This window comes from Canis lupus, chromosome 11, assembly GCF_048164855.1.
Source record: "Canis lupus baileyi chromosome 11, mCanLup2.hap1, whole genome shotgun sequence".
Taxonomy (NCBI): Eukaryota; Metazoa; Chordata; class Mammalia; order Carnivora; family Canidae; genus Canis; species Canis lupus.
In genome coordinates, this window is record NC_132848.1 from 70,185,060 (window position 1) to 70,212,912 (window position 27,853).

Here is a 27,853-nt window from a genome sequence, read left to right on the forward strand (position 1 = left end):
CCTACCTCCGTCTCTACCTCCATCCTTACCTCTGTGCCCACCTCCGTGCCTACCTCCATGCCTACCTCCATCCCTACCTCCATCCCTACCTCCATCCCTACCTCCATCTCTACCTCCATCCCTACCTCTGTCTCTACCTCCATCCTTACCTCTGTGCCCACCTCCGTGCCTACCTCCATGCCTACCTCCATCCCTACCTCCATCTCTACCTCTGTCCCTACCTCCATCTCTACCTCTGTGCCCACCTCCGTGCCTACCACCATGCCTACCTCCATCCCTACCTCCATCTCTACCTCCATCCCTGCCTCCGTGTCTACCTCCATCCTTACCTCTGTGCCCACCTCCGTGCCTACCTCCATGCTTACCTCCATCCCTGCCTCCATCCCTACCTCCATCTCTACGTCCATCCCTACCTCTGTGCCCACCTCCGTGCCTACCTCCATGCCTACCTCCATCCCTACCTCCATCTCTACCTCCATCCTTACCTCTGTGCCCACCTCCGTGCCTACCTCCATCTCTACCTCCATCCTTACCTCTGTGCCCACCTCCGTGCCTACCTCCATGCCTACCCCTGTGCCTACCTCCATGCCTACCTCCATCCCTACCTCCATCTCTACCTCTATCCTTACCTCTGTGCCCACCTCCGTGCCTACCTCCATGCCTACCACCATGCCCACCTCCATGCCTACCTCTGCCCACCTCCATGCCTACCTCCATCCCTACCTCCGTGCCTATCTGTATCTCTACTTCCATCCCTACCTCCATCTCTACCTCCATGCCCACCTCCGTCCTTACCTCCATCCCTACCTCCATCCCTACCTCCGTGCCTACCTCCATGCCCACCTCCATCCCTACCTCTGTGCCTACCTCCATCCCTACGTCCATCCCTACCTCCGTGGCCACCCGAGCGGTCAGCCCTCCACCCCTCCACCCCTCCACGGCGTGGCCCACAGGGCACGGGCCAGGCTGCCTCCGTGCAGGCCCCCCGCTGCGTGCTCACCTTCATTAGCCCACGTCAGACCCCTCCTGGTCGGCGTGGGCCGCGCTCTCGCTGTGCCCTGCTCGCCCCCTCCTCTGCAGGTGCTGCCTTCCATATTCCTCTCCCCGCCCGCGAGCCGCCAACGGGAGATAGTTCGGTGACACATGTCATTCTGGCACTTTATGCTCGGAAGATTCCTGCAGCCCTCGTTTCCTGCCGAACACAGCCCAACCCATGTGCATCTGTGCAAGGCCCAGCCTGCGCCCCACAAGTGTTGGGGGAATGAGTAAAGGACATGGAAGAGAACAACTACAGTGAATAGACCGTAGGCAGGTGTTTTTTGTTTTTTTTTTTTAAGATTTTACTTATTTATTCCTGAGAGACAGAGAGAGGGGCAGAGACACAGGCAGAGGGAGAAGCAGGCTCCCTGTGGGGAGCCCGATGCAGGACTCGATCCCGGGACCCCGGGGTCACGGCCTGGGCCTGGGCCGAAGGCAGAAGCTCAGCCGCTGAGCCCCCAGCCGTTTCTGAACTTTGCGGTCACAAGGATCATCTAAGGTGCTTAGTAAGATGCAGATGCTTTGGGTTTACTCTCAGAGAGTCTCCCTACCTTGGCAGGTCTGCACAAGGTGGGGTTCGGGAATCTCCGTGTCAGCGAGCACCCCAGGTAGTTCTGATGGCCTGTGAGAAGCAGCCGTCCTTCCTTAGACCGCCAAGCAAATAATCGGGGGCGGGGGCAGGAACAAAGCAAAGACCGTTTGTTCCTCGAGATGGCATTCACTGAAGAAGCGCTTATGCCCACAAGGGCTCCCTGGGGGCGGCCGTTCCGGAGGTGTGTGCGCGCCTAGAATAGACAGCAGGCTCGGTTGAGAGCCCGGCAGGGCGGGGGATTCTGGGAAGGCCCTGGAAGTAGCAAGCTTTACGTACAAGGGCCGGGCCGTTTCTTCTTCAGAACCGCTGTCAAGTCCCATAGGTCTGTTTTGCCAGAAGAGCTGCGATCCGGGCAGCCCCGGCCCGTGTGGGTTGATACATCGCCCGCGTCTCTAAGCTCCTCCTGGGGGGCCCTCCGAGCATCTTAGCAGCCTTCCGCCCACCTCCCCTCACCCCCCAAGGGGGGAGCAAGCTCAGGCCACGCTGGCTGCTTAGAGGCCCTGCCCGAGCACGGCTCCGGGGCACGGATGCAGGCCCAGGCCCAGGCCCTGGCCCCGCAGGCCCTCGCGCCCCCACCGGCTGCACCTGCTGGCTGGCCTCCTCCGGCCGTCACGTCCGCTCAGACACTTCCCTCCCTGCGAAACCGGTCCCCAGGTCCTGGACAACGCGGCCCGCCGAGGAACGCTCTGACCCCCACGACTAAATGGCAGGGCTATGTAGACACGGAGCTGAACGTGCGGCGGGCCCGGGCCTGCAGGCCGCCGAGCACGGTCCTCCTCCCAGGGCCCAGGCGCACACCTGCCTGCACCTGCCCGACTCCCCGTCCCCTGGCCGTCCTGGGGAGCCCCTCCCTGCGCCACGGAGCCCAGGAGGCTGACCCAACTGACCGAGGCCCGCTTCTGCTCCGGGCCTCTCCTGCCCCGTCCGCGCTGCACCTGTCTCCCCGTCGCAGCCTCCTCGGGGTGCCGCGCCTCAGCCCACGCCCCACACCGGGCCGCCGAGAGTCCAAGCACCCGGCGCGGAGCTCTTCTCCCAGTGCCTCTGAGGAAGCCTCTGCCGCTTGCCAGGTCTCCCAGAGGATTGGTTCCCCCGCAGGAAAGAGGGGAGACCCGCACCCGGCAGCGCCCGTTCGAGAAGCCTGTCTGCAGGTCTGTCCCGGTGGAATCACTCCCCGATGCTGGAGGAGATGGACCGGCCTTGAGAACTTGACTTCTTGACTCACGGGCCACTACGTTAGTGTCTTCATGGGTTTTGCCTTTTTTTTTTTAAGGAAACAGAATAAAATGAACTATGTGTCTGTGTGTTTGTACAGTTCTGTGAGCTTGGACACGTGGATGGATTCATGCAACCACCACCACTGTCAGGGCACAGAACCGATTCAACACCCCAGGCAACTCCTACACGCTGCCCCCCTTGAAGGTATCCAAGCTTTAGTGGGAGGCTCAGTCTCATAAAGATCACCAGGGAAAGGTGCAGCCCTATAAAATATAAAAAGTGAAGAAAGTCTATATTCAGTATTTGAAGGAATTAGTCATTCGGGGCTGGATTACATCTACAGGGTAAGAATAAGTTCCCGTAACTCCAGGTGCTAAAAGGGTTCTTGGGTCCTCTTCCCAGGCCACATGGTTGGGCTGTGCCCTTTCCCCCCGTAAGCAAGAGCTACCTTGCTTGGGGGAGAACATCCCTGCCCTGAATGGAAACCTGACGACTTCAAGTCCCGTCCCTCCCACCCTCCACTTTGGGTATGACTTACACGAATCTGAAATCACTGGGCTGCAACCGTCAAAATTCTAAACATGTCTCAGTGTGGTCTTCTTATTAAATTTCAAGGTGCGATCATCTAGGCTGGGGGAAATAAGTGCCCAACGTCTGCACACACACACACACACACACACACACACACACACACATCTGATCTTCCACGACAAGATAAAAGCCTAAAGAATAAACTGAGAAGAAAGGAAAAAAAAGGATTCTGACCAGGTTTTGAGCTGAAGAAATGAAAAAAAAAAAAAGTTCCATTTTTTATTTTTTATTTGTTTATTTATTTTTGATCAGAGAAAGTGACTGATGAAGCCAAGGAAAAACCAACTGTTACAGCTTTGAAAAATTCACAGTGCTCCTGTGGTTAATGGGCTTGTTGAATTTTTGGAACCTTCAAAAAATATTTTTGTTGAATAAGCTGATGTTCACAATTCCGCTCATCACTGCTACCCTACGGGCTTCGTCCTCTCTAGGAAGGACCTCATCAGCATGAAGGGAAAGCTTCGGGGACGGTCAGGCGCCGGGAGCTTGTGGGCTTCCAGAGGTGGAGTCACCGAGCTGTCATTCTGCCTCTGCCACTCACACTAGCCCTGCGACAGCAGGTAGCCTAATTTCTCCGAGTTTAATGTCTTCATTTTAATGGTGGAAATCACTTACACTTTATAGGGTAGTTTGAAGGGTTTAATGAGATGCTGTATACAACAAGCCCTTAGGGAATGTGATGGGTGCCTTTCCTCCCCCCATGTAATCCACCTGCTACCTCCAGAGCCCCACCTCACCCAGCTCAGAGTTGATCTTTTTTTTTTTTAAGTCCGTGAGAGGAAAAAGATGGTTTAATCAGTCTCCTAATTTATTCCAGGACTTTAACTTTTCCCTGGCAGGAAATGATGTTTTAGAATTAATTTTAAAACAATTACTTTTCTTTTTTTGGGGGGTGGGGCAGTAGTTCCAGTTTAGGGTCATCTGTTGAAAAGGAGAGTAGTGGGGTCAGGGCTCCTCAGTTGTACATCGGGAAAGCCTAAATTATACAGTCATAATATACAACCCCAAATCTTAGATGTGTCTTAGGCTAGTTTTTCATTCAAACAAACAAACAAACAAACAAAAAAGATAGACTCATACAGCATGGAAGGATGGGTAGAAGGATGGATGGATGGATGGATGGGTGGAAGGATGAATGGACAGATGGATGGATGGACGGATGGATGGATGGACAGATGGATGGATGGATGGATGGGTGGGAGGATGGATGGATGGATGGATGGACGGATGAGTGGAAGGATGGATGGGTGGGAGGATGGATGGGTGGAGGGATGGATGGGTGGAAGGATGGATGGATGGATGGATGGGTGGATGGGTGGGAGGATGGATGGATGGATGGATGGATGGATGGATGGATGGGTGGATGGGTGGGAGGATGGATGGATGGACAGATAGGCGGATGAGTGGAAGGATGGATGGGTGGGAGGATGGATGGGTGGAGGGATGGATGGGTGGAAGGATGGATGGATGGATGGATGGGTGGATGGGTGGGAGGATGGATGGATGGATGGATGGATGGATGGATGGATGGAAGGATGGATGGGTGGGAGGATGGATGGATGGACGGATGGATGGGTGGAAGGATGGATGGGTGGGAGGATGGATGGGTGGATAGGTGGAAGGATGGAATGATGGAAGGGTGGATGGATAGACAAGTGATAATGCAAATATTGCCAGTTGTTACCTGTGAAATCCAGGTGATGGGTGTGTGGACGTTTGCTCTAGAGTTCTCCCAACTTCTCTGTATATTTCAACATTATCACATTAAAAGGCGGGGGAGGAAAGTTTATTTCTTACTGATGCTACGGGTCCAAGGAAGGCGGGCTAAGATTCTACTCTGTATCTTCCCACGCTAGGATGCAGGATGATGGATCGTGGTGAAAGTGCCTGGTGGCCACGGCAAAGGGAAGGGGAGTGCTGTTGGGCATCGCACGGACAGCTGGGTATTTCAGGCTGGCAGTGACAGGGTGGCTTCTGCTCACGGCCTGCTGGCCGGGGCCGCTCACACGTGGCTCTCCGAGGCCGTGGAAGTGTGATCCTATCACGCGCTCCCACAGGGGAAGGCTGGCAACACCTGGCGGGGAGCGCACGCGACCACCCTGGTGCGCACAAACTCCCAGAAAGGACTCCCCATCCTCGCCCCGTCATCACCGACAGCACCGACAGCACTGACGTTACAGGGCATCTTCACTGAGATCAGTGGCAGTAGAGACCTCAGAAGCTGGTTTCCTTTCTCCTCCCCCTTCCTTCTTTTCTGGGGAGCAGAACTGACCCCCCGAAGGGTTAACGCATTTCCAAACTTCTCAGCCGGCCACTCAGCCAGCCAGCCAGCTAGCTCTTTCTAGAATCTCATCACCTTTTTATGGAGTCAGCTCATTTTCACTGAGTCAGTGAGAACACGTGGAAGCCGTCCAGAACACTTAAGAAAAGCAGAAGTTAGATCGAGGCTGACGACGCTTTTCTGAAACGGGGTACAACAGAAAAAAGAAGAAAAATATTTGAGTAAACAAGGTTTCACAACTATTCTTGACTCAACGTTTCAGAGAAGTCAGGAAGGACGTCCGAGCTGGGGTGACATTTAAGCTGGCCCTTGAGGGCCTGGCTAGGTAGGGAACGGATGGAGCGTTCCAAGCAGAGGGAACAGGCTGTGCAGGCGCCCGGGCTGGGTGGACCGCAGGGAGAAGCAGAAGTTGGCCGCGGCCGGGGCTAGACGGGGGGGACCACGGCTATGGCCTGCCTTGCACCCGGGAGCAAATGGGAATGGGCCTCGTCCTTGCCCCGGGACAACTGTCACGTCGTATCCGTGCGCTCACAGTACTTGGGATGACGTTAAAGACAAAAGATCATCTTTAAGAAATTTGCTGCATAGAGTGCCATGGATTTCTTTTTTTTTTTTTTTTTTTAATTTTACATATTTACTTGAGACAGAGAGAGAGAGAGAGAGCACGAACGGGAGGAGGGGCAGGGGGAGAGGGAGCAGCAGCCTCCCCTGCTGAGCAGAGAGCCCAGCCTGCCCCGGGCTTGATTCCAGGACCCGGGATCATGACCTGAGGCTGAAGGCAGCTGCTTAACCGACTGAGTCACCCAGGCCATAGTGCCATAGTTTTCTTTTCTTTTTCTTTTTCATTTTTTAAGATTTTATTTATTTATTCATGAAAGAGAGAGAGAGAGAGGCAGAGACACAGGCAGAGGGGAAGCAGGCTCCATGCAGGGAGCCCGATGCAGGACTCGATCCCAGGACCTCAGGATCACACCCTGGGCTGAAGGCAGACGCTCAATCACTGAGCCCCCCCAGGCATCCCAAGTGCCACAGATTTCTATACTGAGCACTGAATTTTGAAAAATTCCATACTTCTATTTATTGGCAGTAATTTTTAAGTCCCATTTCCTCTGTAAAATGGACATGTGACAGATGCTGCCGACCTCATGGAACAGTGAGGATGAGTAAAAGACATAACAAAGAGAACCTGAGACATCATTCTAGACCTTTCCCAGATTTTAGGTGCTCTGACTCTGTCCTAACGTTTCCATCTTATTCAAAACTGGATCTTCCTAAAAGAAACTTTATGGAGCCGGTTTGTGGAGAATTTCTTTTCCCAGAATGTCTTAAAATATGCTACTTCAAGCTATTTACTTTCACATAATTAAAATATTGTCTTTGCATATGTTTTTTTTTTTTAAGGAAAAAAAAAAGCATCGGTGCACCTGGGTGGCCCAGCGGTGAGCATCTGCCTTCAGCTCAGGGTGTGACCCCAGGGTCCCAGGATCAAGTCCAGCGTCGGGCTCCCTGCATGGAGCCTGCTTCTCCCTCTGCCCGTGTCTCTGCCTCTCTCTGTGTGTCTCTCATGAATAAATAAATAAAATCTTTAAAAAAAAGAAAAGAAAAAAATAGAGCAAAAACTTTGGCCATTACTCCACATCCATATCAGTAATATCCTAGGAGTTTTATCCCTTAAATACCTTCAGTTTTTCTCTTTACATTTTTAATATTTTGTTCGCAAATATATTTTGTCTTTTAAATAAAATGTACTGAATAATGTGATGTGCCAGTCACACTGATACTAGGATAGTGATGTAATGGGACAGATCTGGCTACACGTGTGGTGGATGTAGCATAAGGTACAAACTTGCCAAACACCAAATGGCACGTCTGAAACTAATGGAATATTGTGTGTCAACTCTATGCAAAAAAAAAAAAAAAAGGATAATTAATCAGGAAACTAATGTTAATGTGTCAGACATCATCCTAAAGATTTTACATTATTCCATTCTCATAACCATGCCTTTTGGGTAAATACTGTTACAACCTCCGTTTTCTAAATGAGAAAATTGAAGCAAAAGAGATATTAAGTGACTTACCTAAGGTCTTACAGTTGTTACGTGGATGAGCCAGGATTTGAATTGGGGTGTCTAGGTTCCAGAATCTGAAGTCCTTTTTTTCTTTTTCTTTTTTATTTTTTTTAAGATTTTATGTATTCATCAGAGACACACAGAGAGAGGCAGAGACACAGGCAGAGGGAGAAGCAGGCCCCATGCAGGGAGCCCGACGTGGGACTCGATCCCGGGACCCCGGGGTCACGACCTGAAACGAAGGCCAACGCTCAACCACGGGGCCACCCAGGTGCCCCCAGAATCTGAACTCTTAAACATGATGCCACATTTCTGAAGATAATGATGCATCGTCTTTCTAAGTAAATCAGGGTAATGACTGTGCACATCAATTTTTTTCTGATGTCCATGGAAACCACTAGCCTAGCACAGGACCGTGTCCCTATACTGTAAGGATATCCCTATCTATGATATTTTTGGACTTATTTTATCTGCTTTTTTTCTTTGTCCTCTTTCTGTGAAAAAAAAAAAAAAAAACTAAAAAAACAAACTTATTTTCACTGTACCTACCCCTATAAATTGCCCTCTTTCCTCCACTCATTCTGCTTCCGCTTTCCTAAAAGCCAGGCACCAGACCACCCTGTAAGTCAGAACTGCCTCTGCAGTAGGAGTCGCAAGGTCTTGAGGGGGAAGACCCCAGCCTTTAGTGAAGGGATTTCGCAACATCTGTGACAGGGATCTTTGTCTTTTTTTTTTTTTGGCATGTTTTCTGTTCTCGACTGCAATCCAGACAGTCTGGACGGCTGGGTAAGTGACCTCTCGACAAACGAGGTGTCACAAAATATAAATTCAAGGCATTTCTACTCTCCCACCTGCTCCGAAGCGTTTGAGTCATCATCATAATTAGAAGGATGGCCTAGTTCCTCAAGCTTCTGGGTGGCCATCTGATGCTTGGAAGTAGGGGGAGATGGCTACAACTCGTATAAAAATAGCCCTTCCAGATGGCCCAGGGGCAAAGTTACAACTCAGCAGCTTGATATAGCTGAGCACTCAGATTTTGGAGTAGGAGGCGAGCTCTGCGAGAAGCAGCCAGAGGGACCGGGCTGGAGTCCAGTCACAAGTAGAAGAGAAGCTGCCAGGAGAGATCGCTTACCGTGGCCGCTTAGCTGTTAAGATTTCCTGTTTACTTCGGCCTCATCTCCTCCCCACCTCCCTTGATCCAATCCGACCTCTGGGCCCCAAGGAAAGACACAAGCTTCTTCTTTTTTTTTTTTTTTTTTTAAGGGACCGCAAGGTAGGGGCCTCCACCTTAAATCGTAAAGGGCCTTAGAATTCTATGAGCCTCACTCCGTGCTTCCAACGCGAGCCAAGTGAGACGCGCGGGGTGGTGAGCACTTGGGCGCGAGCAGCAGCAGGTGGCGGCTCCCGGGTCCGCGGGCAGGTGTGCGCGCTCCCACCGGGCCGGCGCCCAGCTCGGCGTGAGGCACCCCGCACTCAAAGATTATAGAGCCTCTTGTTCAAAGCAAAACAAAAAAAAGGACATTTGCAGAAGCTGTGCTATTGCTTCCATCCCTCAACACAACTCCACGCAAGCTCTGGCAGCTGAGTCACGAGCTCGAAACCTCGTTCCACGCGTGGAAACCTTTACTCGTCGACACATCCAGCTCCCATAGTGCTCCACCATCTAATACGTCTGCCTTTCTACTGGATGTTCTGGAAGAAGACCTAAGCCTCGGTCCGGCGTTAATCTGTGGTTTATCTCAACCTGGGTGCCAGTAATCGAACGTGGGTTTTCTTTTCCTTTTTTTTCCCAAAGATTTTATTCATTCACGAGAGACACAGAGACACAGGCGGAGGGAGAAGCAGGCTCCCTGCAGGAGCCCGACGGGGGACTCGATCCCGGGACCCCGGGGTCACGCCCTAACCTGAAGGCGGCGCTGAACCGCTGAGCCACCCGGGGTGCCTGAATGTTGGTTTTCAAAATACAGAAATGGGGAATGGATTCATGCTTATGTTAGCAGCCGTCGTAACGCACACTGTTATTTTTTGACAAACAAAGGAATTGAGACACACACTGTTCTCTTTCAGCGCCCAGCACGGGTGGCCCAGAGCCCGGGGGTTGCTGTGCCTCACCGCGGGGAAGCGACCCAGAGGGGCCGCGGGTTTGGGGCTGGCCTTGCAAATACGGTTCCGCGGCCCTCCTCACACGGGCCCCCTAACCCGGCAGGTGCCTCCGGGGAGCCCTCATCACACGGGCCCCCTAACCCGGCAGGTCCCCCCGGGGAGCCCTCATCACACGGGCCCCTTAACCCGGCAGGTGCCCCCGGGGAGCCCTCCTCACACGGGCCCCCTAACCCGGCAGGTGCCCTTGGGGAGCCCTCATCAGATGGGCCCCCTAACCCGGCAGGTGCCCCCAGGGAGCCCTCATCAGATGGGCCCCCTAACCCGGCAGGTGCCTCCGGGGAGCCCTCCTCAGATGGACCCCCTAACCCGGCAGGTGCCCCCGGGGAGCCCTCCTCACACAGGCCCCCTAACCCGGCAGGTGCCCCCGGGGAGCCCTCATCAGATGGGCCCCCTAACCCGGCAGGTGCCCCCGGGGAGCCCTCATCAGATGGGCCCCCTAACCCGGCAGGTGCCCCCGGGGAGCCCTCCTCAGATGGACCCCCTAACCTGGCGGGTGCCCCAGGGAGCCTCAGGGAGCAAATGAGCAAACGCACAACCAGCTGCGCAACCAGCCTTCCGCAGGACGACAGGATCTGCGCTCACCAGGGGATGGCGACAGCACCGTGCACCGCGGGACTTCGGCTCTGTCGCCTCCCCACCTCCCTTGACTCACTCCGACCTCTGCTTCTGGAGGAAATGTCTGTGCTCCTTAGGGCCTCCATCCTCCCTGCGTGGGGTCAGGGACCAGCCCGTCGCTACAGCACCGGGGCGGGCAAGGAGGCGACCCTCCCGGCGTCCCTGCCCCATCACGACAGCACGTTGTCCCACGACCTGGGAGCCACGACGGTCATCACAGGAGGACGCAGGCCGGTGGGGCGCGGTGCCGTCTGACGGTGCACCCGGTGCAGCGTCTATGCAGCCTCGTCAGAGCGCTGCTGAAGCGCCCCGCCACCCTGGGGTAAGCGTGCTGCCTGCAGTCCCGGGGTCCCCCCACCCCCCCCGCAGCTGGACACCTGGACGGGCCGGCCCGGAGCGGGGTCCTCCAGCTGGGCGGCTCTGGCCTCCAGTAGAAGAAGACTCGGAGCACGCCGTTCCAATACCTTTATTAAGAACTATCAGAAGTTCGTTACAGTTCCACAGGCAGGTTTACAAAGTCCCAGAGGAGGGGGACGCAGGGAGCCCATCATATGCGACACGTCGGGAGCGTGCCAGCCAGGTGACCCTACAACAGCTGTCCCCTCGGGTTACCCCAACAATGCCTTGGCCCACGTCTACCGGGCTGCAGAGGAATCCCTGAAGTTACCTGGAAGAGTTCTAATGAGTTCTGAAACACTTGTCCTCCAGTCATCGTGGTTCCCCGGGAAGGGCCGACCTGTCCCCGACCTGTCCCCGGGAGGCGCAGCCTGGGGGTCTCTCCGGCAGCCTGGCCCAGCTGCACGGCGCCGCCACCGCATCACACTTGGGAGAGAACCCACACACATGGTTTTGTGTTTTATCTTTTTATTTAGCATTTACCAAGAACAGGGCGATCACTCAACTTGGCAACGACACACCGGCGGCCCTGCAGCCGAACCGTTGGGAGCGGGCGCCACCGGCCCGCGCCACCGAGCTCCTCGCAGCGGTCGGTGGCCGGGCGCAGGGACAGCGACGCGTTAGTACAGTGGGGGCTTCTCGGGGACGGGGCGTCACAACCTTTCACGTCGGGGACGGTACATCGGAAGGGAACGGACACTTGCAGAATAACCGGGGCCGGTGAGGGCATCGGCACCCAAGGGGCAAGAGAGGCTGGGTGCCTTGGTGAAGGCCTGCGCTGGGTTACCCGAAAGGGGGCCTCGGAAGGGGCCGACCCGCACCGTCGGGGAGAGGCGGCCTCAGAGGAAGGACTCCTTGTTCACCCACATGAGGCTGCGCGTCTCGTTGGGCTTGCACTCGTACTCGATGACGGAGAAGGGGCTTCCCCACTGGCAGTGATCTCGCTTGTGGTAATTGTAGAACTTGACCTGCCACACCGTCTCGAAGGTCCCAATGTCGGTGAACTGCGGGAAGACAAGCGCGCCGTAAGGACCTCACTCTGCGCAGACGGGGGCCTGCGTAACCAGGGGCGCACGGTCAGGACTCCTGGGTCTGCAAGGGTTAGGCCCCCACTGGGACGAGCTATTGCCTTTACTACGAGCTGCTTTCCAGAAACGCTGCCTGCAAGCCATGCTTCCCCTAAGACCCTATTCCCATCGTGCGAGTGCCGTTTGCTGTTGCACCGTCTTTAATAAACACGACTCCCCAGATGAACCCATTTTCCAAATTCCACGATCGGAAGGAAACCACTCTCTGAATCTCGGGCTTTCTGAGCTTGCCACGAAGGGAGGGGGTGGGGGTTAGGAAGAGAAGAGGGGATAGTGTTTGATGGTGACCTTCTGGTTTCTTTCTTTTTTTTTTAAAGATTTTATTTATTTATTCATGATAGAGAGAGAGAGTGTAAGAGAAGGGCAGAGACACAGGCAGAGGGAGAAGCAGGCTCCATGCAGGGAGCCCGACATGGGACTCGATCCCGGGTCTCCAGGATCACGCCCTGGGCCGCAGGCAGGCGCTTAAACCGCTGAGCCACCCAGGCTGCCCCTGGTTTCTATTTCAAAAGACGGTCGTGCAAAATAACATAAACACAAAATCACGAAACACAGGACACAAGGTGGGGGTGTTGCCCTTCCCCTTTTCCAGGGAAGGATATTTTCTCGGAAGCATGTGTTTGGCAAAGGCCCTGCTTGAGTTTTTAAAAATACCGTTGAGGGTTTCTACGTTAGAAATCCGTGCCCGGAAAGCATTTATTTAAATATGTTTTCTTTTACTAGGTGCTCTTTAGTTTTCAGCCACTAGATGTGACATGGAGCCTTGACTAGAACTTGTTCATAACGGAGAGTATATTATTTACGTCTCTGGTTTGTGTGCTTAGTTGTCAGTCATCTGGTTATGGTGCCAACACATACCTTCTGTATTATCTACAGAAGTGCTTTGAACATCAATTTTTTTTTTATCTTAAATGATAGTAGTTTGCGGTATCTATTTATAGGTAAATAAATCAGTGAATGTAATTCAGTCTTTTAAGTTAGGGATACTGTATAAGGCGATGGTGTATACCATATATATGTCACGCACAGTATGTTTCTTGTGTGCCCCATGGATATGCCACTGTGTCAGACCTAGTTATTTATAAAAAGAAAATTGTTTCATAATAATGATCCTCTGTCTCCCATATTAAAAACTTTTTAAAATGCAAAAAAAAAAAAAAAAAGAAAAAAAAAGAAATCCGTGCCTGTGGCTCCGGCTTCGATTATCCACTAACCCAGACCCACATTCGAGTACCTGCTACGTGCTTTGCACACATGAAAACGTGCACGGTTCTTGCCCTCGAGAAGTTTGCATTCTGCCTCCAGAAGGTGGGCCTTGCAGATCGCGGCACAGAACTCGCCTGAGCCCTAAGCACGCAATTCCCATGTAGCTGAGAAAAGGGCAGAGAATACCCTAGGGGCCCCTGGGCAGGTGCTCAAGTGTCCTGCGGGGTAGCCTGACCCTGCTACTGCCTCCCGGAGCTATTTAGGGGATCTGGCATTCAGCAGCATGATGCCTGTCGTTATTTTCTCCTCTGACCCTCTCCCGTCATGGGAGGGGACAGGGACTGACTTGGCAGCTTTCTTAGACCTGTCGGGCGCCAGAAGACGTGGAGGGCGGCAGGGCAGTGAGCAATAAGAGCCTCAGCCTGAGGCCGCTGCAGGAGGAGGGCGATCAGGTGCTCCCCAGATGGCTTTCCAAGATGCTCTCAAAATTATATCCTGCACCATTGCCTCATCCTGCTAATTCGATCCCAAAACAAGGTTTGGCTTTCCTTTCCTTTGGGAAATGTGCCTGACTGGAAATACCGGGTGATCTACCTAGAGTCCCCAGCTCTTTCCCCAAGTAAGAGAAGAAAGTATCTTTTTCTAGAGAATCACAGCTTCGGGCAGCCCGGGTGGCTCAGCGGTTTAGCGCCGCCTTCAGCTCAGGGTGTGACCCCGGGGTCACGGGATCGAGTCCCATGTCGGGCTCCCCGCATGGAGCCTGCTTCTCCCTCTGCCTATGTCTCTGCCTCTCTCTGTGTGTCTCTCATGAATAAATAAATAAAATTTAAGAAAAATCAGGAGGGGATCCCTGGGTGGCTCAGCGGTTTGGGGCCTGCCTTTGGCCCAGGGTGTGATCCTGGAGTCCCAGGATCGAGTCCCGCATCGGGCTCCTGGCATGGAGCCTGCTTCTCTTTCCTCCTGTGTCTCTGACTCTCTCTCTCTCTATCATAAATAAATAAATAAATAAATAAATAAATAAATAAATCTTAAAAAAAAAAGAAAAATCAGGAAAGACTGTCTTCTTCCCCTTAAAAAAAAAAAAAAAGAATCACAGCTTTGCAGCCTAGAAACCTGTACAAGTAAGAATACAGCAGCTTTATTCACGATAGCCTCAGACTGGAATCAGCCCAAAGTCTCATCACACACTTGGTGATAGAGTTTGGTGTATCTAGAAGATGGCATTTTACTCAACAATAAAATGAAACATACCGATTCAGGCAGCAGCAACAAGGATGGATCTCAAAGATGTGCTGGGCAAAACAATCCAGACCCCGAAAAACACGTATACTGTTTGATCCCATTTATATAAAACTCACACATCTATCTATTTATCTATCATCTATCTATCTATCTATCAATCATCTATCCATCTATCTTCTATCACTATACAGTACATAGATAATCTATGCTTATAGGAAGCAGGAAACATCCATGGTTTACTCAGAGCCTGGGGCGGGAGGAAGGGATTCAAGATTGATGAAAATGTGCAAGAGGGAACTTTTTTTGGGGGGAATGTTTTACATCTTGACTGAGGTGCTGGTTACATGAGTATATGTATATGTTTGTCAAAACTCATTGATCAATATGCTTCAAACAAGTGCATTTATTACATGTAAACTGCCCCTGAATGTCGGTTAAAAAATAGAAAGATTGATTTTTAGTGAGCTGCAAGGAAACAGCCTAAACACGGCTAGCAGGGATGGAGTCGTACAGCCGCCGGAAAGGGTTAAAGGAATAAATACACGTGGGTAGAGCAATTCCACTTCTCGTTTATCTTAAGGATGTCACAGTGTTTATTGTGAAAAACAACAGTAAATGTCTATCTTTGAGACCTTAACCATGGCATATCTAGGTCATGGAAGTCTATGTAGCGATTCTCAGTGTAAATATTTAATAGCTATTTTTTTCTGTTATTCTACATTGTTACCTGAACTGAGTCAAGTATGAACAAGAATGTCTGGTATTAATTCAATTAAAATGATACATATTAATGTTAGAAACACTGATGGAATTATGTTTTGTTGTTTTTTTGCTGTTGTTGTTTCCCATTCATGCATTCATTTCATTCATGAGACATTTATTTTATTTAAATGTATTTAAAACAAATTTTACCAAATAGTTAATACCCTTAGTATATATAAAAACTTATATGACTTAATTAGTAAGTATTTGGATAAAACAGAACACATTCATTAAAAAGAGAAAAAAATGGCTAATATCTGAAAAATATTCAAATGTAATATTATTAGTAATTAAAGAAATAGAAACTTTCACAGAGGTCTTATTCACCTATCAATTTGGCAAAAATGCCTAAATACCAGAAGCAATCTAACCATCCAACTTTAAGACAATATTGTGAAAATGGTGGCTTATCCATATGATGGATTTATGGAACCATTACACAGGAATTTAGGGTTTTTAATGATGAGAGAAAATGCTTATACCAATGTCAACAGGAAAAATATTAATACAGTTTATATACAGTATGAACTCAAGTATATAAAATAAGACATATGGAAAAAAGAGAATGAAAATATGTTAACAAGAAAGCTTCTAACTAGAGGAATTGAGTGTTTTTCTATTTTTTTCTACTTGGATTTTCTGCAATAAATGTTACTTTTGGGCAGCCCGGGGGGGCCAGCAGTTTAGCGCCTGCCTTTGGCCCAGGGTGTGATCCTGGAGTCCTGGGATCGAGTCCCACGTCGGGCTCCCTGCAGGGAGCCTGCTCCTCCTTCTGCCTGTGTTTCTGCCTCTCTCTCTCTCTCTGTGTCTCCCATGAATAAATAAATAAAATCTTTTAAAAAATGTTACTTTTAAAATCATAAAGAATGTTAAAAATGGTGAAATGGATTTATCATCTCTAAAACAATAACATACATATCCTCTTAACCCTAGGCATTTTATGAATTCTATCAAGGATACATATACATGTCAGTGAAAAGATGACAACTTTGTTGACAGTAGGATAGCGGTGGGAAGAATAAATTGAAATCTCATTTTATAAATCACCAAGATTTTTAAAGAGGGACGATGATGAGGATTGTGATTATTACCATGATTTGACCAGCACAGGGCACTGCACATTTTAAGTGCAATTGAATTACATTACGTTACAACAATATTTTACAAACACCAATTAATCTTTGGAGCAAAGCAGCTCTAGACTATGCTAGGTAAGTGGGAGAAACAATACGGAGGCCTTTCTTGAGATGGATATAAATAAAAGTTGGTTGTAAAAACAAAAACGAAGATGATGATGACCACAGGCGAGAAAAACCTGAAGACGTGATGCTGTGTCTGAACAACCTTAAAATTAAGAAAGTCTGAATGTCACAGTGATGTGGGAAACAAAGGAGAGAACTTATTAAGTTCCCTCACTACCTACACCTAAGAATGACAAGTCCTTGAAACAGGCAGAGGGACCTTCCTCTAGGAACCCAGCGGCCTCGATGCTGATGCTTTGCTAAGGGCAACAGGCGATCTTAGCCTGACCCCCAGGGTCCTTAAGTCAACTTTACCATGTCAAAATTCCTTTGGAAACTTCCTTTATCTCTACTCCCTTTCCCAAGATCATCTTCCAAGCACACGACTCCCAGTATACATCTGAAGAGTCTCATGAGACGGAGTTTTTACTAAACAGTAATAAATGACATTTTCCTAACAATAGCTAGCCCCCTAGGGTCCTGGAAACCTGGGAGGCTTCCACTCTCCCTGACCCCCTCCCAACTTGAAAGTATATAATGGGCCACACTCTCCATGACCCCAGTGCGGCTCTTTCTGCCCCCAGGCCCATCCCTGTGCTTTAATAAAACCATCTTTTTGCACCAAAGACATCTCAAGAATTCTTTCTTGGCCGTCGGCTTCAAACCCGAACATCTCTCCTACATCAACCATTCTCAGGGACACAGGAGACCAGCGTAGAAATCTGCTGATGGCAACAGCGAGAGCTACAGATATGGGAGGTTTAGGTACTTCTATTCCGGTTTGTCTCTCTTTTACTAGTGTTGGACCCCAGGTCATGTTGTAGTTAATTGCCGCCTACTAGGCCTATATTTTTTCTGTGCCTTAGTTGTTCTAAGGCATGAGCCTTCTTCCTTTTCTTTCTTCTGGAGTTCTATTTCCAGGATGGATGCCTCACCACCTGGCTCAGAATTTCTTCTCCTCGAATGTAAGGAGCAGATGGGGTCCTGAAAGCTGACATTCTTCTTAAAGAACAGAAGCAACTACACAGGCTCTCTACTCCCTCCCAACCCATCTGTGCCTTCCAAGGAAAACCTACCCAGTCGGCCTGTGTGATGCAATGCACACACAGGTAGGATTCTGTGCAAATGCATGGCATTCTGTATTTTATACAACACCTTACATGGGCCATTCTGCTTAGGTCTTTTGATAGTTTTAGCTTCCCTGTTTCACAGATGAAAGAACTAAGATTCAGAGAGGTTAAGTGACTGCCCTACGTCTAGGCTATGCAGCCGACTAATGAGAGGAGAAGGTCAAGAACTTAGGATTCCTAATTACTTTTTTTTTGAAAGATTTTATTTATTTATTCATGATAGATACACAGAGAGAGAGAGAGAGACAGAGAGAGAAAGAGAGAGAGGGAGAGACACAGGCAGAGGGAGAAGCAGGCTCCATGCAGGGAGCCTGACGTGGGACTCGATCCCGGGTCTCCAGGATCACGCCCCAAACTGAAGGCGGTGCCAAACCGCTGGGCCTTTGGGGCTGCCTGGGATCCCTAATTCCTATCTAGAAACTAGGATCACTGTACCAAACTGCTTCTAGAAGGAAATTTGTTAGAGGTTAATTTTTCTCTGAGTGAGAACATATATGGATTGTCATGTGTAGGATGCTTTAGGACACTACCATGCACTAAACGTGTGCATCTCCCCAAAATTCGTATGTCATGAGGGTGGAGTCCTCATGAATGGGATTAATGCCCTTTTAAAAACAGACACGGGATGGACGATCTCTATGTCCTTTTTCATGTGAGGATACAGCCAAGAAAGCAACTGTTTTGAACCAGCAAGAGGGCTCTCATCAGACACCGAACCTGCGGGTGCCCTGGTCTTGGACTTCCAGCCTCCAAGCCGCCCAGTCTCTGGTATTCTAAAAGTGACACTCTACTATAGACCTGGATGTATTATTTTTCTTAGCGTCCTGCAAGTTGCAGACTTTTTTATTTTACGTTTTTATTTTACAACTGACATGGAAGAGAATCCTCGGATTCCAAGGAGAAGAGATTCATCCGTCATCTTCAGTAACAAGGAACCCCCAAAGTTTGTTTTATTTATTTTATTTTTTATTTTATTTTTTAAAATAACTTCTATAGTTTTAGAACCAAATGGCCTAGAATCACTAGGATACTTTGTCCCATTCACCATGCCACTTAGAGACATAGGAAGTTCACCAAGAATTAGGTCCCTCAGAAATCCATTGACTCGAGAGCACAGAACAACATGATTATATTGGTAGAGACATGATGTCACCTCATCAGTGAACAAATTCAGTATAATAAGCATTTGTGGCTTTTAGTGTGGTATGACCTATGGATTCCTACTGGATTCACAGCCTCTCTGCTCCTGTCCTGCTTGAAGTTTTATGAGTAGATAGATGCTTTCCATTTCTCTTATTGAATAGATAGGACAAAAGGTTCTGAGAATTATAAAGTATGTTTAACTTTATAAGAAACTGTCAAACTTTTCCTAAGTGATTGCACCATGTTACAGTCCTACCAGCAATGAGTGCGTTAGCTGCTCTACATCCTCTCCAGCGCTTGGCATTGCCAGTCCTCTTAACTTTACTCAGTCTAGTGGAGAAGAATGATGATAAAGAACAGAAATTAAAAAAAAGAACAGAAATCAGTGAAATAGAAAAGAAAATAATGATAAATAAAAGACTATAAGGAAAAACTCTAGAGGAAAAAAATAAGAATAAGTAAAAAGTAATGAAACCAAAATCTGGTTTTTTGACAATGTCTTAAATCTTGATAAACTCCAGGGGCACCTGACTGGCTCAGCTGGTAAAGCATGCGACTCTTAAACTCAGGGTCATGAATTTAAGCCCCACACTGGGTGGGGGGAGTCTACTTTAAAAAATAGTAAAATTTAAAAACCGATAAGCCCCTAGAAAAACTGAGCAAAAAAAGAGAAAACAAATGACCAATATCAGGAATGAAAGAGATGCAATCACTATAGATCCTAAAGACCTTAAATTGGGAACTTTATGCCAATACAGTTAATGAAATGGACAAATTCCTGGCAAGATTCAAACTATCAGTAAACCTCCATCTACTAAAGAAATTGTATCTGTTGTTACAAATCCTCCTGGAGACAAAATTTCAGGCCCAAATGGCTTCACTGATAAATTCAGATATTAAAGGGAAAAATTCCAATTCCACATAAATTCTTTCAGACCACAGAGGAAGAATACTTCCCAGTTCATTCTATGAAGCCAATGTTAACACCAAAACTTGGCAAAGATGTTATCAGCAAAATTGTAGACAAAAATTCCTCATGAGCTTATGCATAAAATTTGTTTCTACTTTTTATTTGCTTGAAATATGAGTAAATCAAATCCAGCAATGGGCTTTTACAACAGTACCAAGAGAGTTTTATTCTTGGAACTCAGAGATGGTTCAATATTTTTAAATCCTTGTAATAGACCATATTGACAAAAATACAGGAGAAAAGCCATTATCATCATATCCATAGATGCTGAAAAAGCATTTGGTAATTCAACATCCATCCATGATAAAAACCTCTCAGCAAACTCCTAATTGAAAGGAAGTTCCTCAATCTGCCCAAGGGGCATGGACAAAAATTAAAAAACTGTAGTTAACATCACCCTTGGTGGTAAGAGACTGAGTTCTTTCCCTATAAGATGGGAAATAAGGCAAGAACATCAGCTCTTACTATTCCTCTTCAGCACTGTGTTGAACGTCCTAGCCAGTACCTTATGGCAAGAGGAAGAAAAAAAGAAAAAGTAATACTGTTTCTATTTACGGGTGAACATCTGTTTGCACAAAATACTAAGCAATCTAATAAAAAGCTACAAAAATTAATGAGTGAATTTAGCAAGTTTGTAAGACACAATATCAATTTACAAAAATTACTCTATTTCCTAAAGAAATACACCAGCACTGAACAACTGGTGTTATTTTTTTTTTTTAATAGTTGACCAATTCTGTAGCTGGAAATTAGCTATTGCACTGCATTGCACTATTTACACGTATATTTTCACCAGTAGTGAAATTAAGCCATTTAAAAATATATTTATTGAGGGGCAGCCTTGGTGGCTCAGTAGTTTAGCGCCACCTTCAGCCCAGGGCGTGACCCCAGGGTCCCGGGATCGAGTCGTGGAGCCTGCTTCTCCCTCTGCCTGTGTCTCTGCCTCTCTCTGTGTCTCTCATAAATAAATAAATAAATAAATAAATAAATAAATAAATAAAATATTTTAAAAATATATATTTATTGGTCATTTGTATTTCTTCTTCTGTGAATTGCCTATTTATTTATTTTTGCTTACTTTCCCATTTCCCTATCCTATTGTTATTTTTTTTCCCCTCACTGGTTTCGAAGAATTCTTTGTATATTAAGTTACAGATCTTGCCAAATGACTGCACCGAGTTGACACAAACGAACCACTCTTGTGTTTGGGAGGACCCGGTAGGGCTACCTACCTCCGCACACCTGGCCTCATCACAAGGCCTCCTTGCTGTATTCCCCCAAACTCCCTCCACCCCGTCCCCCACTGACGAGAGCCAGCAAGAGGGGAACAGTGGGACTGGTGCAGAGTCTCCACCTGGCGTGTCCCCCTGGAGGCGCCGCATGGGGCACCGGTCACGTTAAGGAACAAGCCAACGCTGCCGTTTGAAACGGAGCTTGAGAGCTTGAGAGCTGGTATCGCTGGAGTCACTCCCAGCACCGGGGCCCCTGGAATGATCTGAATAAAGAGATCAACTGCCATCAATCCAAGTCAGAGATCATTCAAGGACCTCCTGCCTTCAGCCTCAGTGGGCAGCAAAGGGCAGGCCGCAAACCCAGTCTGCAGGGGCCGCGGCCGAAACCCAGGGTGAGTAGCTTGGGAGACCGAGCACGCTACGGACAAGTTTTTCACTGATTGCTACTTGCCTTTTAATTTAAATCCTCTTAATGAAGATTTACTTTACCGTTAGGATGTTTGACAGAAATTTTAGAGTGCATGTAATCAAAGCTTTTAATTTTTAGCTTTGGCCATCTCCTGTTTCTTTTCATTCAAGTTTTTTAAAAGTTGGCTTTTTACAGTTAGCCCCTTGATCCAACTGGAATATATTTTAGAGTACGGTATCGGGAAAGAGTAACAGTGACATTCCCCCCAAGTAGCCAATAGTCTCAGCATTATTTTTAGTTTTTTTTTTTTTAAGATTTTATTTATTTATTCATGATAGAGAGAGAGAGAGAGAGGCAGAGACACAGGCAGAGGGAGAAGCAGGCTCCATGCACCGGGAGCCCGACGTGGGATTCGATCCTGGGTCTCCAGGATCGGCCCTGGGCCAAAGGCAGGCGCCAAACCACTGCGCCACCCAGGGATCCCTAGTCTCAGCATTATTTAGCTAATGATTTAAAAGTTAAAAAAAAATTTATTTTTATTTTGTTAAAGATTTTATTTATTTATTCATGTGAGACACAGAGAGAGAAGCAGAGACAAAGGTAGAGGGAGAAGCAGGTCCCCTGCGGGGAGCCCGATGTGGACTCGATCCCAGGACCCTGGAGTCATGACCTGAGTCAAAGGCAGATGGTCAACCACTGACCCACCCAGGTGCCCCCCCCCAAAAAAAATACCTTGACGTAACTTTACACTCTTAAGAAGCTGCTCTTGTATACCTTTAATTCAGCTTCCCTTACTGGGTTCCCCTGCTTAATTAATTAGTTTACTCAGACATTTCATGACTTCCTTGTCTCTGAAAGTGTGGTTGTGTCTGTAATTTACAATACTGAAGCTTGAAACATTGATGACAAAAGTCATAAAATAGGTTCAAGGCCACGTGGGTCTTTCATTACTAGAATAAAATTCGAATTTAACATTAGAACTGCTGACTGGATCAGGAAACCTTCTCTAATTTCTATTGTTTTCCTTAGAATCAGCCTCTTGCAGATAAGATACAAATACACGGCCAATGCTCTTACCAACAGCCATGTGATCACTCTTGGAAAAATCAGCTGTCAATCACTTGCTGCTTTTGGTCATGGACAATATATGTAGGAACCTAGGCTTTACTATTGGGACTCATAAAATGCTAATCCCATCTTAAATCCTTTGTAAGAGGATGCAGAACTATAAACATATAAATCAAGATTGAACGAGGGGAAAGCAAATAACAAAATCTAAAATTACGGAAAAATCAAAATAGAGTGCCAACCGTGTGGAAAAATAACTTTCTCAAATTTAAATAGAAGAAATCCTAAAGGAAAATGTGAGAGATGTAATTATGTTTCTACACAATGGAGAATGTAACCAAAGCAATACTGGGAGAAATATGACAGATACGACAGATTTTTTAAAAAAGATCTTTACTAGGACTCTGATTTTTTAAGGTTTTATTTATTTGGGACAGAGAGGGAAAAAAGAGTGCATTGTGCATGCACACAAGTAGGGGGAAGGTCAGAGGGAGGGAGAGAGAGAGAAACTCAAGCAGGCTCCGCACACTGAGTATAGAGCCAGATGTAGGGCTAAATCCCACGACCCCTAGATCATGACCTGAGCTGAAATCAAGAGTTGGAGGTTTACCAACTGAGCCACCCAGGTGCGCCTCACGACTCTGATTTGTAAAAAATAATCTTTGATAGAAATATTAACAAAACATGAAAAAACCAATTTACACACACAAAAATAAAATTAAATGTTGAAATAAATGTTCATTCTTATAAATGATCGTAAAAATTAAATTAGGAAATTTATTTTTTAAAGTAATTCCCAATGTTATCATAATTAGAGCAAAGCCACTAGGTTTCTCTGTTGTTAGTAACGCTGTAAAATGGCACGTACAACACGTTGTAAAAATACCTGAAATGGCCGGTATGTGGGAACAGCTGTAAAATGCATCTCTCTTGACCGAACAATTTTACTCCTATTGAAGCAGTAGCACAGAATTATTCATGATAGCACTTTTTATGATGAGAACAACTGACATATCTAACATCTGGGGAGTAATCTGATCATTACGGAACAGCATGACAGAGTCTTAGGTTGTCACTGAAATTCTAACAATGAATATGTAGAATGTTGGACAAATAAAATGGACAAATAGAATGTTGGACGTAATAAAATGGTTGCAAAGCTAAAATGTATAAATGTGGAAGGGAATCTGAAAATGAACTGGGTCAGAATGTGAGGATTACTGTTGCTTTAAAAATTTGCTCAGATTTCTGAAACTTGTGTTATTTCACATTTTTTTAAAACCATGTCAATCTTTTCAGATGCTGGGATGTGTTCCCAGTCCTCCTCTCTGTATCTGTGCCCAATAAAAAGAAATCCTACAGGGACTTGTTGGCCTTCAGTTCTATCAGTGTATTCCTAAATGATAGTATTCAAAAATCTGACTTTCTTCATCACATAATGAGTATCATCCCCTTAAGGGTCAAAAAATAATCAATCAACAATTTGTAACCCTTATACCAAGTGTTCCTTCTTCTCTCAACTCTCAAATTCTCATTAATTATTTATTCATTTCTCCAAAAAAACTATCCCCAAAATTTTGGATTAGAATACAACCCTTGGCATATGCTCCAAGGGTACCACCACCCTTTTTTAAAAAGCATATTTTGTATGATAAAATCATTTCCTTTATTATCGATAATCATGTAAAGTTTGTTTTCCTCCTCTGGTTTAGAAGCTCCATAAAGCCAGAAATGTCTGTTTTGTTCATTGATACTCTCCTGCTGCCTGACAGGTAGGCTATCCCCATATATTTGTTGATGAATCAAACAAACAAAAAACTAAAACAGAAATCCAAAAACCCTAAATAAAATATTAGCATATTGAGTTTAGTGATATATTTTTTAAAATACTTAATTTTTAAGTATGGTTTGTTTTAGGAAATAAAGGGTAGCATGTTATATAATTATTACATCAACGTATCAAAGGAGACAAATTTTCTCCATAGATGAGAAAATAAATTAGATAAAATTCAACACATCTCCCAATCAAAAAAAAAAAAAAAAAAAGTCTCGAGGCGCCTGGGTGGCTCAGTTGGTTAATTGTCTCTCTCTCAAATAAAGAAAATCTTAAAAAAAAAAAAGTCTCTTAATGAGCTAGAAAAAGGATGCTTTAACATGATAAAATATTTAAAACTAACATTGTACCTAATAGTGAAACCGTGAAGGCAAGGATGCCGCTTCCCATCATTAATAAGCAACATTATTCTAGGAACATCAGCCAATGCCACAAGGCTAGAAAGAAGAATCAGAAAATGATAGTTGTATGTAGATTACAACTGCCAATCTGAAAAGCGTAAGATTAAACGAAGAATTAAGCAAGTTCGGTAAGGCGGCCAGTTACAAAATACACGAACATACTATAAAAGCAATATACTTAAAACAGTACAGTATTAGCATAAGAATAGCAGATCAACGGAATAGAGTGTAGAAAGAGATTTGATTTTTTTGCCATATAAGAAATTACTACGGAACTGACCATTGAAGAAGCATGGATTATTTAATTAATTGTATTGGGATATTACGGACAAATAGACCCCAATATGAAGCTGTGCATTAATATAATATTTCATAGTTTCATGATATTTCTTTTTTTTTTCCTAAGGGGAGACACCGACTTTTCTTCCCCCACGGTTTCCGTTTGCCCCGACACCCCCATGAGGGCCTTACCGGCATCGTGATCTGGATGGGTTGCCGTTCTCCGCTCTTGGTTGGGGCCACACCTTCTGTGTCATATATGCCCGTATAAACAACTCGGTCCCCATCTGGCTCCTTCGACTTCAGCTCCAGAGGGACAAGCACGCCACCAATGGAAATGTTCCTGCAATGGACGTGAGGTGACCATATATGGCAGGAATTAACTTAGGCACCCTGTCCTGGTTTGGACCATAACCCTAGGCCGGAATCCTACAGGGTTTGGCTAAAGGGGTCATCTGATGGGGAGGAAAGTTCTGAAAGGTGAAGAAGACGCTTGAGTTCTCCAACTTACCAGTCATGTGACCATAGACTAATGACTTAATCTCTCTGGACTGACCTTAGTATTCTCATCCAGAACACTTGTCCAAGGTGGAGCTGGATTATCATTCGCCTCTATAGTTTCTTATCTCTGGAGCTATTAAAAACGTGCCCATCCCCAGTCTCATCTCAAACCCTAGAACTTAGAATTCAATATGGTCAGGTCTGGTTTGGCCACTGGTAAATTTAATTTAAGGTTCTCTAGGTGATTCCAACATGCAGGTACGACTGAAAAACCACTGAACTCGTTCTTTAATGATTTCTTCTGTTCGAAGAATCAGAGATCCCGTGATCTAGGGCCGCACAAACAGAAATTCTCACTGGCATCATTCCTTTATGTTAACTTAGGGATTCTCCAGGTTTAGTCCTTGGAGCAGCAGTGTCAGTATCACCTGCCCAGGTATCAGAAAACGAAATATTAAGCCCCACCCCAGACATAGTAAACTGGAAATTTTAGGGTGGGCCCGGCCATCTGTGTTTTAAGAAGCCTTTGAGGTGATTCTGACACTCAAGCTTAAGAACTACTAGGTTAGGGCAATGAAAAATCCGTGATAAAAATCAAAGTGCAGGGGCACCTGGGTGGCTCAGGTGGTTAAGTGCCTGCCTTTGGCTCAGGTTGTGATCCCCGTGTTCCGGGACCCAGTCCCACAACCAGCTGCCTGCTCAGTAGGGTCCGCCTCTCCCTTTGCCCCTCCCCCCTCCTCTTGCACAGCTTCTCACTCCCAAATAAATAAAATCTTAAAAACATTACAGTGTGAAGAGAAAAAAAATAGTCCTGTCATTTAAAGAAAAAAAAGATTTTATGTATTCCTGAGAGAGAGACAGAGAGAGGCAGAGACACAGGCAGAGGGAGAAGCAGGCTCCATGCAGGGAGCCTGATGCGGGACTTGATCCCGTGACCCTGGGGTCACGCCCTGGGCCCAAGACAGACGCTCCACCTCTGAGCCCCCCCAGGCATCCCTAGTCCCGTCCTTAACACAGATTCATTTTAGATTAGTTTAAAACATAGAGAACCACCGTGAAGAAAATGAGATGTAGGATAGATAACTTGGGAGAAGAGGTTGCTAGGAAAGAAGGGACAGGAAAAGTCCGGGCTATGTGGAAGTGCAGGGAACGCGGGGAAGCGCGAAGGTAACCCATGCACGCGGCTGCAGGGCTGGTGACACAGGGGTGGGGAGCACCTGCCACCTCGCAGTGGGGTTCTAGGGCCTTGGATTAGGGCCTGACACCTGGAAGGCCTACACCGCCCTGGATGAAGCCCTGCCCGCGGGCCCTGCGGCTCTGGAAGGTGTGCAGGGGGCTCGGGGCCTCCCGGGCTAGGGCTCCAGGTGTGGGGCTGGCCCCCCGCTGCCCGGGTGGGGCGGGAGAGGTCACCGCCGCCACAGACAAACCAAGAGACATCCTTTGGTTACAGGGATGGCGCCGTGTCACCGGGACGAACAGGCAGCCCCGGGGGGAGCAGGGGGGACAGCCTGCAGGACGAGCAGACATGCCCCGGGGTCGCGGCCGCGGGAGGGGGGAGCATCCCTGGGGAGGAGGGAGCATCCCTCGGGGACCCACCTCCCCGCGCAGAGGCGCCTCGTTGCGCAGCCGGGCTCCGGCGGTGGGCGGTGGGCGGACTGCGGCAGGGGGAGCAGCGGGGAGCCCCGGGCATGGGGAGGGGGGTGCCGAGGCCTGGGCACCAGGGGTGGCACGTTGACAGGGACCCCCCCGCGCCCCCCAGCCTGGCCTCCTGCCGCCCTGGAAACAGCCCTGGGCGCGATGGGTGGACGGGAGCGAGAAGGGGAGGTGGGGGCACGCGCAGGGCAGGGGCAGGGGCAGGGGCAGGACCGGGGACCCCCCCCCCCGGCCGCGCCTACTCACTCGACCTGCAGGCTGCTGGGCTTGAGCTTCACCTCCACCTTGTAGGACGAGCCGGTGAGCAGCTTGATGGTGCGGTTCTGGCCGAAGCGCTGCCCGTCCACCTTGAAGAAGACCGGGCCGTCGTTGGGCTGGATGCGCAGCGCGATGGAGAGGCGCACGGCGCCCGGCAGGTCCCCCATGGCTGCGCGCGCGGGGGCGGGGGCGCGCGGGGCGGGGCGCGGCGCGGGGGCGCGGGGGGGCGCGGGGGCCGCGGGGGGCGCGGGGGGGCCCGCCTCGGGGCGCGGGCTGCAGGGGCCGCAGCATCCGCCGCGCTGCTCGGGGGCGCGGCCCGCAGGCCCGGGCTGGGCGGCGCGGCCGGAGGGGACTTAATCCTGTTTACGCGCCGCCATCCCTGCGGCCGCGGGGGGACGTGGGGCTCCTCCTGGAGACGTGCAGGGGTGCGGGGCGGGGGTGCAGGGGTGCGGGGTGCCGGGCTCCGGGGTGCAGGG

The 27,853-nt window shown here is 48.3% G+C and overlaps 1 protein-coding gene and 1 long non-coding RNA gene across 2 annotated transcripts; both read right to left on the minus strand.

Annotated features, from left to right (window-relative positions):
- Positions 1–1,361: 1,361 nt before the first annotated feature.
- Positions 1,362–8,023, minus strand: LOC140600408 (uncharacterized). The gene is made up of 3 exons (XR_012003682.1): positions 7,796–8,023; positions 5,121–5,897; positions 1,362–3,108 (listed from the first exon to the last, which is right to left on the minus strand). It is a non-coding gene; the product is annotated as an uncharacterized lncRNA (long non-coding RNA).
- Positions 8,024–11,411: 3,388 nt separating this feature from the next.
- Positions 11,412–27,576, minus strand: CNRIP1 (cannabinoid receptor interacting protein 1). The gene is made up of 3 exons (XM_072768648.1): positions 27,366–27,576; positions 25,158–25,308; positions 11,412–11,964 (listed from the first exon to the last, which is right to left on the minus strand). Exons 1-3 carry the CDS (start codon positions 27,542–27,544, stop codon positions 11,800–11,802), a joined length of 495 nt encoding a protein of 164 aa, XP_072624749.1. The 5' UTR covers positions 27,545–27,576; the 3' UTR covers positions 11,412–11,799.
- Between the last annotated feature and the right edge of the window lie 277 nt (positions 27,577–27,853).

Coding starts and splice junctions, on each gene's coding strand:
- CNRIP1 (XM_072768648.1), bottom strand. CDS start 27,544: ATGGGGGACCTGCCGGGCGCCGTGCGCCTCTCCATCGCGCTGCGCATC. Junction 25,309..27,365: donor CCCAGCAGCCTGCAGGTCGA/GTGAGTAGGCGC, acceptor CGTCCATTGCAG/GAACATTTCCATTGGTGGCG. Junction 11,965..25,157: donor CCATCCAGATCACGATGCCG/GTAAGGCCCTCA, acceptor GTCTTCCCGCAG/TTCACCGACATTGGGACCTT.